The sequence below is a fragment of the Panthera onca genome, chromosome A2 (genome assembly GCF_046562875.1).
Source record: "Panthera onca isolate mPanOnc1 chromosome A2, mPanOnc1 haplotype 2, whole genome shotgun sequence".
NCBI classification, from domain to species: Eukaryota; Metazoa; Chordata; class Mammalia; order Carnivora; family Felidae; genus Panthera; species Panthera onca.
Genome location: NC_138340.1, coordinates 163,528,350 through 163,540,827, shown reverse-complemented (window position 1 = coordinate 163,540,827; position 12,478 = coordinate 163,528,350). Strand labels below are relative to the sequence as shown.

General features: G+C 50.3%; 1 protein-coding gene across 10 annotated transcripts in view; it reads left to right on the top strand.

Moving 5' to 3' along the window:
• Positions 1-10,098, top strand: part of PRKAG2 (protein kinase AMP-activated non-catalytic subunit gamma 2) — a 256,695-nt gene extending 246,597 nt beyond the window's left edge. For all 10 annotated transcript variants that reach the window (XM_078437362.2, XM_078437360.2, XM_078437357.2 and 7 more), the window contains 2 exons: positions 2,222-2,315; positions 8,955-10,098. In XM_078437362.2, coding sequence (XP_078293488.1) covers positions 2,222-2,315; positions 8,955-8,986 — 126 coding nt within the window. In that variant the 3' untranslated portion in view covers positions 8,987-10,098. The remainder of the gene's footprint in view (positions 1-2,221; positions 2,316-8,954) is intronic.
• The last annotated feature ends 2,380 nt before the right edge of the window (positions 10,099-12,478 follow it).

Here is a 12,478-nt window from a genome sequence, read left to right as displayed (position 1 = left end):
CACTCAAAACATCCTTTGATCTTCATAAGCCAATGTTCTCGCTTTCCTGATCGAGATAAGAGTAGATGGTCGAATAACTTCGTCTCCTGACCCTCTGCACTCTGGTGCCCGCGTACGTGAGGGTTTTGAGTATACTTGGGATAACGCTTCCGATAAAAGATGAGCGAGATCAGCATATAACGTATCTAATCTACGATCCCCACTCCCGGAATCTTTCCTTCCCTTCCTCATTAGACAGGGATGGGAATGTTAGCCGTTTATCACTGTCCAGGACTGACATACCGTGTTCTTTCTGGAACTGCCCCGAAGTAGGCAGAATCAATTCATAATGATACATCTGCTTTGGTCATTCTTCTTATAAATATGAGAATACAGTCCACGAAGAAAAGCCCCTGATTAGTTCGTAGGCTACTAACAGGCGATCCTAACGTTACATGTGAAGCAGGGGGTTGCACCCTCTCGGGAGCCATCTTACAGAAACAGCCCCGTCTTCATCCTTGCGTGTTGAAGACTTCACCTTGGCGTGGGCTCACCCGCGGGGCCTCCCCCCGCTACCACTGTTCACAGCTTTTGAAACGTATTTCACTTAGAATCTCAGTAGGAACTCTTTCCTTTTTCTACTTGAGTTTAGTACCCATCACTCTTGTTCTCCAAAGAGTTTTAGTGGACTTGGGAATACATCTTTACTTTTTATGAAGGTCCATAGAATTATGGGCCTTTCGAAGATCATAGGCAGAAATAGGTAAGACCCTTCTTCCTAATTATCTATAAGGACAGTGCACATCCATGTGATGAGATCCTTTACAACGAGAAATGTCCTAGAAGGTACAGAAAAAACATTAACAATGTATTACCAAGAGAAAAAGCCACTTACCGTATATAGCGTGAGTATATTCATTTACCTGCTCACGTGTATAGAAAAGAGGCCAGAAAGACCCGCGCCACAGCAGTAGCCGTGGCTGGTCCTGGGTGGCGGAGTTCTGGTTGGCGTGGGGAACACCGTCCGGTGATCCTCTGTCCTGAGCTCTCTTGTCTGAGCATATATTATTCTCGGGCAAAAGAGAAAAGCAATTGGCTCGTCTTTTCGGCCCATCTGGCAAGCGATAGAAATTTCTTTGTAATAGGAAATAGGTCATTGAGGAAAAAGATGTAATTTAACACTTTTCTCAAGTTACCCATTTTGACTTTTATCCCCATTGAAATAATTTCTTTCACCAGATGGCTCCTTGCTGGGGGACAAAGGCCAATTTTAGCTTCATTACAGTTGTTGGGGAAAGGGGATACAGTGTCCACAATGATTTAGTTATTTATAGGACATAAATATCACACCAGAATATTCGCTAGTTTAGACTCAGCAACAAATGGCAAGAAAATATTTTTGGTAGTCATTTCTGCCTGGAAGAATGAATTCTCTGGGTAAGATAGCTGCCCCTTGACCTTCAGTCGTTCAAAAGAGAGTTACTTAATTAGCATTATTGGACGTTAACAACAAAATGTGTCCAGTATAGACTAGAAAGCACTCGCTGATCCTAGATACAAGCCATCGTTTTAATTTATAATTATAGTAAAATAATTGTGTTCTATCACAGGATTATTGAAGACCCGAAGTTTTTTTAGAAAAACTTTTCAAGTTTATTTAAGTCCTCTCTACACCCAACATCTAGAGTAAGACCCCACAACACAAGCCATTCGTTTGCTAAAGAGCTCAGTGGAAAATGAGATGTGAATATAATGTTTCACTTAATTATAGTTCACTTATCCTCTGAACTGAGCATATTACATAGGAATTTCATAGAGAAAAGACTACAGAAAAATGAAGAACCGAGACCCATTTTGTTCTCGCTCTCATTTGGTTGGACGTCCTTCCCACGTAAATCAGTATCTGAGAGTTACGAGAAACTGAGATTCAACTGTAAAGAATTAAGAACTTACGTTTTAAGATTATGGCTGCCTGGTACCTTCATGTTTTGGGGTTGTATCGTTCCTATATTAATATTCTGAAATTTGAAAACAGCGGGACGCAGCCGATTTTTCCCACAAGTAGTTAAGAAAGTCAGCACTGCATTGTGGCTTCAGAGCCTAAGACCCTTCAAGGTTCTGCGCGCTGTTTCCATCTCTCACTTGTGGGATGTACTCAGGGCATCGTATACGAAAGACATTTTCCCTTACACCCGTTTTAAACCTTCATGTAAATTCTGACCCACTTGTCTCGCGTTTGCAGGTGCATCGGCTGGTGGTAGTAAATGAAGCAGATAGCATCGTGGGTATTATCTCCCTGTCAGACATTCTGCAGGCCCTGATACTCACGCCCGCAGGTACGAGTGCCGGGTGCTGGCCTTGCCCTTCGTGTGCAAGAAGGGGGGGGGTGGGGGGTGGGGGCTGCCGGGCGGGGGCAGGTACCCCGTGCAGGTACTTCACCACCGCGCACAGACAGAGCTCGGTGTTTCGGGGTTGTATCGTTCCTATATTGATACTCTGAAATTTGAATTCTCGTGCACTGCCCTGTAAACCATTTTCACTTTCTGGGTGGTTTTTCTTTGTTTTACTGCTCCGCGTGGGTGAGAGATAAAAGTTGATAGAAATTCTGAGGAGCATCCTATCAACAACCAGCAGCGTCTGCATAAGTGAGGATTCGTTGCCATAGTCCTAACCCTTCCCATTCAAAAGCAAAGACTCCTTCGGTTTTGATTTTTAGGACGACTACCTAGAAAACATAGGAGGGGAAATTCTTTGCTCTACCCTTAAAAAAACACACACACACACACAAAAAAAACTTGTGTTTTGAGTATATAAAACAGAAGGCCTAAACACAAACTTTTTTCCATTAACAACAGCATATGGGAATTACATTACCTCTCAAACAGCGTTGGTAGCTAACCTCATTTTGTGCCAGACCAGCTCGGCGCAAGCTCTCAGGCCAGTCAGGGAGCGTGCAGGGGAGGGGAGGAGGGGGCTCTGGGAAAGAGGGCTGCTGTGTCTCCTGTGGGCCATGTTTAGTAGTGAGAGGCGGGCTAAGGGGTCCTAAAAGCACCAGCCCTCTCTTTTTCCTCCCTACTCCTCCCCTTCCCACCCCCATCAAGTACAAATAGTCCAGCCTTGGGCCAGACTGACCCGTGCCAAGACGTGCCAAGATTGCAGACTAAGTGACGTACACTCCGAACCCCTAGAAGTTAAACATTAAAGTGTGCGTGTACTCGAAAACAGACACACAGACCAGTGGAACAGAACAGAGACCCCAGAATTGGAGCCACAGACAGATGGCCAACTAATCTTTGACAAGGCAGGAAAGAGGATCCAATGGAAAAAAGTCTCTTTGACAAATGGTGCTGGGAGAACTGGACAGCAACATGCAGAAGAATGAAACGAGACCACTTTCTTAACACCAGTCACAAAAAGAAACTCAAAAATGGATAAAGGACCTGAATGTGAGACAGGGAACCATCAAAACTCTAGAGGAGAAAGCAGGAAAAACTCTCTCTGACCTCGGCCGCAGCAGTTTCTTACTTGACACATCTCCAAAGGCAAGGGAATTAAAAGCAAAAATGAACTACTGGGACATCATCCAGATAAAAAGCTTTTGCACCGCAAAGGAAACAGTCAACAAAACTAAAAGGCAACCGAGGGAATGGGAAAAGATATTTGCCAATGACATGTCCGACAATGGGCTAGTATCCAAAATCTATAAAGAACTCACCAAACTCCACACCCGAAAAACAAATAATCCAGAAAGAATTGGGCAGAAGACATGATTAGACACTTTTCTAAAGAAGACATCCAGATGGCCAACAGGCACATGAAAAGATGCTCAACGTCACTCCTCATCAGGGAAATGCAAATCAAAACCACACTGAGATAGCACCTCACGCCGGTCAGAGTGGCTAAAATGAACAAATCGGGAGACTGTAGATGCTGGCGAGGATGTGGAGAAATGGGAACCCTCTTGCACTGTTGGTGGGAATGCAAACTGGGGCAGCCGCTCTGGAAAACAGTGTGGAGGTTCCTCAAAAAATTAAAAATAGATCTACCCTATGACCCAGCAGTAGCACTGCTAGGAATTTACCCAAGGGATACAGGAGTGCTGATGCGTAGGGGCACTTGTACCCCAATGTCTATAGCAGCACTTTCAACAACAGCCCAACTATGGAAAGACCCTAAATGTCCATCAGTGGACAAATGGATAAAGAAGATGTGGTTTATAATGGAAAACTACTTGGCCATGAGAGAGAACGAAATCCTGCCATTTGCAGCAATGTGGATGGAACTGGAGGGTATTATGCTAAGTGAAATAAGTCAGAGAAAGACAGATGTCATATGTTTTCACTCATACGTGGATCCTGAGAAACTTAACCGAAGACCATGGGGGAGGGGGAGGGACGGAGACAAACCGTAAGAGACCCTTAAATACAGAGAACAAACTGAGGGTGGATGGGGGGTGGGGGAGAGGGGAAAATGGGTGATGGGCACTGAGGAGGGCACCTGTTGGGATGAGCACTGGGTGTTGTACGGAAACCAGTGTGACAACAAATTATATTTTTAAAAAATGAACCCAATTAAATGGGAAAAAATAAACTGTACGCGTACTACAGTACTTATTTTACTTTGGTTCAGAAATCAAACTAGCCAAGACTAGTTTCCAGTTGGTTTCTAACCTAAAGATGCCCATCTTAAAGGAGTCCCTGCCACCGGCGAGAAATCTCACCTCCTCTGGGTGCAAGCACCGAGGCCGTGACTCCAGCAGAGAAGCAGCAACCGGGGAGGGGGTCCACGGACTGAGGAAACACACGCAAACCCCTAGCAGAAAGATAAGCAGGTGGCGCCAGCCCCGTGCTGCGGGACACTCCCCGGCTAGCAGGGCACTCACGCGGCTGTACTTGACCCACGCACGGAGGTCACCCGGAGCAGGCGGGCGAGACCCATCCGGAGCGCGTGATCCCACTCCTGTGCAGCCTGCGCACAGACAGCTCCTTGGTGCGCACGGGGACGGGCCTCGTCCAGGGCGGGCTCGTCCTTGCAGGCACGTAACTTAGCACCTTCAGAAAGAGGCACCCCTCTCCCGGGCAGCTGGCCCGGGCCAGGGCACACGTTCAGCCAGCAGCGTTAGGGCTCATCTTGGCCCCTGTCGGTCTCATGGCCAAGATTCTTTGTGCGTGGTAAGCTCCAGAGTGAACGAATCACGTTCTTTAGCCTCTGTGTGCCTAGTGTCACAGACCCAAAGAATGAGAGTGGTGGCCCGGGGCGCCTGGCTCAGTAGAGCATCCGACTCTTGACCTCAGGGTTGTGAGTTCGAGCTCCACGTTGGGCGTAGAGATTAAAAGAATAAAAAAAGAATTTTTTTAAACGAATGAAAATGTTGGGCTGGATGAGTTGACATTTCCATCCACATTTGAGATTTTTTAAATTCCAAGTCATTAATACTCCTCTGCGGGGAGGAACCCTGTTCCACGGCCGAATTTGGTATGTGCGTTACCATAGAAATAACGTTCTAAAGATAGTAGTTGAGTTAGAATTCTCTGCAATGTAGTGTGTAGAACCTATTTAGGAAAAGTGCTCCGTGTCCCTAATAACTGGATCGCAAGTGAACGTTCGGAGAGCTCTCCGGGAACACGCGCCCTGCCCGCCTCGGATCAGCAGCCCTTGAGATGCCGTCATCGTGAGAGACGGTGCCGTGTAAGCAAGCATCAGGTGAGGGCTCCGGCCTGGCCCCCGTCTCCCCCAGGAGTTGCCCGTGTGTGGCCTCATTTAGCCCCTGGTCCAGGCAGCCGTCCGGTGAGCAGGCTGACCCAGGCCCTGCGTCCTTCCAGACACACTCTGATAGTGTGAACCTGTTTGCGGGCGACGAGGGACCGCAGCCGGGACCCACGCTGCTGGGTGGGAATCAGCGGCAAGGGGCGCTTCGAGAAGGCGTCCGCTGTTGGGTGAATAAAAGCTACCAGTGGTGATTCAGCAGCCAGTGGACACGGTCCTCCATCAAGGACGCGGACTGGCCGTAGTAACATTTTCTTTTCAGCAGTAGCTCCTTGTCACACGTGGACCGTCCAGGCAAACCTGCGCGTGCGCACGCGACCAGTGAATAAATGATCGGTTAGCGGTAGCTATGTTTTTTTAGCCCCTTATTTTCTATGGATTGTTCATCTCTTTCAAAAGTCTTCTTGGGTCTGAAGGGACAATAGGAGAGGCTGCTGTGCTGAGAAAAACGGTAGCGCTCCCGCCAACCTGCCCGGAAAGTCACGAGCCAGATGCGTGCAGATACTCGTAAACGTGTTGGAATGCTTTTGTTCAACGTTTTGGAAGTACGCACAGGCACACCTCAGGGACCCTGTGGGCTGGGGTCCGGACCCCTGCAGTACAGCGAATGTCACAATAAAGCGAGTGGAAGGGAGGTGTTGGTTTTGCGGTGCATGGAAGGCACGTTTGCACCACACGTTTGCGTCATGTGACGTGTGCCCCAGCACCGCGGCCAAAACGACAGTGGACACGCCTCCGTGAAAAGCGACTTTATTGCTGAAACGTGCTAACCGCCGTCTGAGCTTCCAGCGGGTCCTAATCCTCTTGCTGGAGGGGGTCCTGTCCGACGGTGACGGCTGCTGACCAGGCAGGGTTGTGGGCGCTGAAGGCCAGGATGGCTGTGCAGCATCTGAAAATAAGACAGCGGGGACGTTGGCCGCACCGGGTGGCTCTTCCCGTCACGAACGATTTCTCTGTGGCGGGCGGTGCCGTTTGATGGCATTTTACCCAGAGGAGAACTTTCCCCGAACCGGGGTCTGTCCTCTCAGCCCCCGCCACTGCTTCGCCGACCAGGCTTCCGGAACGTTCCAAATCCCTTGTGACCGTGTCTTCGCGGCATCTCCACCGGGAGGAGATGCCACCTCAGGAAGTCGCTTTCTTTGCTCCTCCTCGTCCGTCCAGGTTTCATCCTGAGATGGTGGCGACCCCGTCCCCTCTAAAGGCTCCACTTCTGATCCCAGTTCTCTTGCTGTTTCTACCGCGTCCACAGTGACTTCCTCCACTGAGGTCCTGAACCCTCCACGTCCTCTCCAGGAGGGTTGGAATCACCTTCTTCCAAACTCCGGATTATGTTGATAATCTGATCTCTTCCTGTAATCACGAACGTTCTCAATGGCTTCTAGAACGGTGAATCCTTCCCAGAAGGTTTTCAGTCGCCTTCAGATGCATCTGAGGAGTCCCAGGCGTGGCAGCTGTCGCCTCGTGACCCGTGTTTCTTAAATACTAGACTCGAAGGCCGAGGTGGCCGCCTGAGGCACGGGCTGCAGGATGGCGGGGGTGGTGGCAGGCACCAGCACGACCCTCATCCCGTCCGTCTCCGTCAGAGCTCTGGGCTGTGACCGGGTGCACCGCCGGGGAGCTGCCCCGTCTTGAAAGGGATCTCCGGCTGAGCAGAACTCCGCAGCCAGCGTCCCCTGCTCAGTGACCGTGCTGGAGACCGACGGGCTTCGTCGTGCGTTCACAGAGCGCAGGCGGAGCGGACCTCCCGCCGTTCGCGGGGGCCTCGGGTTTTCCGAACGGTCACCGAGCCCCGGCTGCCGGTCCAGGTCACTGCCGCGTCAGCCCCCAGCGAGGGAGTCAGCCCCGGGCACGGACTTCCCCTCTCTGGCTCCGAAGGCCCGGCTGGCGTCTTCCGGGAGAAGGCTGTTGTGTCTCCACCGAAGGGGTGGGTGTCGCGCGGCCCCCGTGCCTTCCGGCCGGCCTGCCGCTTCGCCCTGCACTTGCGTGCTGTGGAGACGGCGCCTTTCCCGGAACCTCCTGACCCACCTCTGCCAGCTTCAGGCTGCTCCTCTGCAGCTGCCTCACCTCTCTCCGCCTTCACGGAATCGGAGAGAGTCGGGGCCTGGCTCCGGATTAGGCTCTGGCCTCAGGGAACGTGTGGCTGGTGCGACCTTCCGTCCAGACCCTTGCAACCCTCTCCATACCAGCAGGGAGGCCGTGTTGCCTTCTTACCACCCGTGTTCCCGGAGGAGCACTTTTTTTTTTTTTTTTTTTTAAGTTTACGTGTTTATTTACTTAAGGCATGTCTACCCCCAGTGTGGGGCTCGAACTTACAACCCAGAGGCCAAGAGTCGCTCGCTTTTCCGACCGAGCCAGCCAGGTGCCCCTGGAGCAGCCCTTTATCTCAAGGATTTTTCCTCTGACTTCACAGCGGGGCTCGCTGTATGGTGAAAAGAGGCCCACTCTGGACGTGCCTTTGTCACACCGGGCTTAATCGTTTCTAGCTTTTGATACAAAGCGAAAGGTGGGCGACTTTCACCTGAACACCTAGGGGCCGCGGTAGGGTTGCCACGTTGGCCCGATGTCAAGAGTGTTGCCTCTCAGGGACGAGGGAGGCCCGAGGAGACGGAGGGAGAGATTGGGGGGGGGGGGGGCGGCCAGCGGAGCGGTGGGCACACACGCATTTGTTGAGTCGCTGCCTGCGTGTGGCTCACGGTGCCGGCCAACGATTACAGTAGCGACCGAGATCCCTGATCGCCGTAACAGGTATCGTCGTGAAAAAGTTTGCAACGCGGGGAGAATTCCCAAAATGGGACGGGCACGCAGAACGATGCCGTTTGGAAAACGGTGCCGGTAGACTTGCCTGAGGCAGGGTTGGCGCAGACCTTCCAATTTTTAAGGACAAAATCACCCACAGAGCGCAGTGAGCGAGGTCCGCCCGCGTGACGGCAACACGCGCACCTTCACCAGGACACACGTGCGTTCTCTCTTTTAAAAACGTTAGCACTGGAACCCCTTTCTTTCCCAAAGTAAGTCTTGCGTATTTAACACTCAGGACCTGGAACACAGATTAGAAGTGGGCTGCTGTGTTTGTAGGGGTCTGGAACGTTCTCCTAAGGCACGGCAGAGTACGGGTGAGGACCCCCCAGGGGGTGGGGACCACCCCTGCTGTGTGCAAGACAGGCCCGGCTGCGACGCGCTTTGATGTTTCATTTTCCATCTACCGACAGGTGCCAAACAAAAGGAGACGGAAACGGAATGACCGCTGTGAGTGGAGAAGCCCTCGTAGGAGAACTTGAACAAAGATTCTGGGTCACGCTTTGCCTCATGAACACTGACCGTGTTAGAAGACCGTAAAATGGCTAAGAATGTATAGCAGGGTTTAGCGATGGGTATTTTTTCCAGTGACGTTGAAACTGAGCATAAGAAACAGGTTTTATGTGTTTGAAGATTCAGCCTTGCATTAAAAGACTGTTTTCAGACCTTCGTCTGAGCGATTTCAAATGCTGTATGTTATTAAAGTGCACTGTGTCCTGAAATTTTTTATTATTTTTCGTTTCAAAGAATTCACTGGTCTGTAACAGGCAATAGGACATAAGGCGAGCGCATGGCTTCTTCAGACCTAGTGCCTTATGTCGGAACACGTGATATGTCATCACTGCGGCCCGTTGCAGCACACGGTGCTGGGGCGTGACAGTCTTTGGACCTTTACCAAATCAGTTTTGTTCTCATTAGATTTGTCAAACCGTTGTAATTTGGATATAAATCATTACTTTGTAAAACTTCAATGGCAGTTTTACGTTTAAGTGTCTGTTCTGAACTACAGTGTAAACAAAACTGCTTTACAACAGCTTTATTTATTTTTACTTTCCTGCAATTTTTTTTTTTTTTTTTTTTTTTTTTTACACATCCTGGTGGGTGAGCCTCCCCATGCCCGTTAATAAACCATCGGTGGTTATTTTTAAAAGGCAAATTTCTCATTTAAGTTTGGATCTGGAAAGCGTAGGACTTCTAAAATAGCCACTGTTAAGAGTGGAAAGCCGAAGTTTCTGAAAGCACGGGTGAAAACGTGCTCTGCTAGGCTGGGAACAGGCGGCGGTTAGGAGCAGACAGAGTGCCGGGAAGAGGTCTATTTTTTTCTTGTGTACTGAAACGTAAAATCACGATGTTTGTACGGCTGCTGTGCGATCGTCCGTGTAAATTCTATTGTGGCACATGCAATATGTCATGTGGTTGAAGAGAAACCATGTTTCCTAATGTAAGTGCTCTGAAAATGTCCACACTGTATATATATATGAGTATAGTTTGATTTTTTTGTTGTCGTTTTGGGGTTTTTTTGGCAGATTGAAAGATTAAAGTAAATCTTATTATCGACCATTTTGTTCAGGACGTTCTTTAAAATACCACGTGTTTCGGCACATATTCATTACAAATCGGCATGAAGTTTCCCACGTAGAGATTTCTTCCCAAATGAAGGAGAACGTGAATTCTCGGATCCTTTTTTCCCTCATCAGAAAAAAACAAACCTGGGGAGCCTGGCTGGGTCGATCGGAGGAGCGTGTGACTCTTGATCTCAGGGTTGTGAGTTCGAATCCCGTGTTGGGTGTACAGATTACTTAAGAATAAATTCTTGGGGACCGCCTGGGTGACTCAGTTGAGCGTCCAACATCAGCTCAGGTCATGATCTCGCGGTTAGTGAGTTTGAGCCCTACATCGGGTTCTCTGCTGTCAGCACAGAGCCTGCTTCGGATCTTCTGCCCCCCCCCCCCCCCCCCGCCTCCCCAACTCATGCTCTCTCTCAAAAATAAATAAAAAACATTAAAAACATAATAGGGGCGCCTGGGTGGCTCAGTCAGTTGGGCGTCCCACTTCGGGTCAGGTCATGATCCCACAGTCCATGTGTTCGAGTCCCGCATCAGGCTCTGTGCTGACAGCTCAGAGCCTGGAGATTCTGCCTTCAGATTCTGTGTCTCCCTGGCTGGCTCTCCCCCACTCACACACTCTCTCAAAAATAAGTCGGTTAAGTGTCCGACTTCGGATCAGGTCGTGATCTCACGGTTCATGGGTTCAAGCCCCGCATCAGGCTCTGCACTGACAGCTCAGAGCCTGGAGTCTGTTGCAGATTCTGTCTCCCTCTCTCTCTCTGCCCTTTCCCCGCGCACGCGCGCGCGCACACACACTCGAAAAAAATTTTTTTTAAGAAATTAAAAAATAAAATATTTTTGAAAAAACCTTAATGACTCACACACTTTCTCTCCATTATTAAATAGAATACATTCAATTAAAAGTCGACCCCGGGGGCGCCTGGGTGCTGCAGTCGGTTAAGCGTCCGACTTCAGCCAGGTCACGATCTCGTGGTCCGTGAGTTCGAGCCCCGCGTCAGGCTCTGGGCTGATGGCTCGGAGCCTGGAGCCTGTTTCCGATTCTGTGTCTCCCTCTCTCTCTGCTCCTCCCCCGTTCATGCTCTGTCTCTCTCTGTCCCAAAAATAAATAAAAAACGTTGAAAAAAAAAATTAAAAAAAAAAGTCGACCCGCAGATTTTCTTACGCTGTCACTTTTCATTTCCTAGTTAGGCCAGCTGTGAGAGAACACATGTACACGTTTCCCCATAGAAACAACTGTGGTTGTGACTTAGGTTAATGGTCATATTTGGGAGAAAGCAAAAACAGTCACAAAGCTGCTAGAACCCCAGTTTTGAACCTCAAAACATCTGCTTTCAGCCCGCCCCGGGTTTGTGAAGCACCCATGAGTCTGCTCAGACTCCCATGTACCACATAGAGCGTATTCTGTGTATGTTCCGCTTCAGAAAACCGCGCGGGGCCATTTACAAAGAAACGTGCTACGATTCTCTCTTCCCACGAGGCACACTCAGTCTGGCGGGCCTCGGGCAGGGTAGGGTAGGGCGGGGCGGGGCTGTGCCAACGTGCCGGGCAGCAGGGTTTGGGGCGCACCTGCACCTGTTAGGCGCCAGCGGGAGTGGGGTGGCCCCTTCTCAGACGCAGGGCTGTTGCCCAAGAGCATCTTGTTTCCGGCAAGTGATAAAGACTGGGTTCTAGGAAGTATGCCTCTCTGTGCCCTTCTAGAAATAAGGAGAAGTGGCACTTCCAGAATCCTAACGAGGAAAGGATTCTAAGGGAAAAGCCTAGCTGCCCCGAGAAAAACCACCTGGGAACCCTTGCTGGATGCGCCCCAGGTGTTTGCAGCGGCCTGTCCCCTCGAGGCTCCCAGGACCCCCTTGCGTGGCAGGCTCACTGCGCCACCAGTGCCCACGGACGCCCTGGCCCTCGCACCAACGAGGAGCTCACAGCCCCCAAAGGCTTGCGCACGACTGATGAGTGATCAACGTGAAAGCAAGAGCGTAAAAAACACACCACGCCGGTTCCGGAAGCGGAGAGGGCATCCGTTCCGTTTCACATTCTAATCTCCAAGGAAAACTGGACGGACTTCCTGAACTGATGACATTTCTTACATTTTCCTAGAGAAACATTTGCGTGAGCAGACCATCCTCTTTAAACCACTGGTTCTCGGCGGGAGAGATTGTGGACCCCGGGGGACACTTGGCAAAGTGGATACGCTTTCGCTCGTCACCACTGGCGGTGGGGATGTGCCGCTGGCACCTGGTGGGCAGAGACCATAGACCCTGCGAGCGAGCCCCGACAACACACAATGTGCAGCCCAAGATGTAAGTGAGGAGGTTAGAAACTCCGCCCCGAACAATTACAACCTTCTGGGTATTTTTGATTACCTTCGTTAC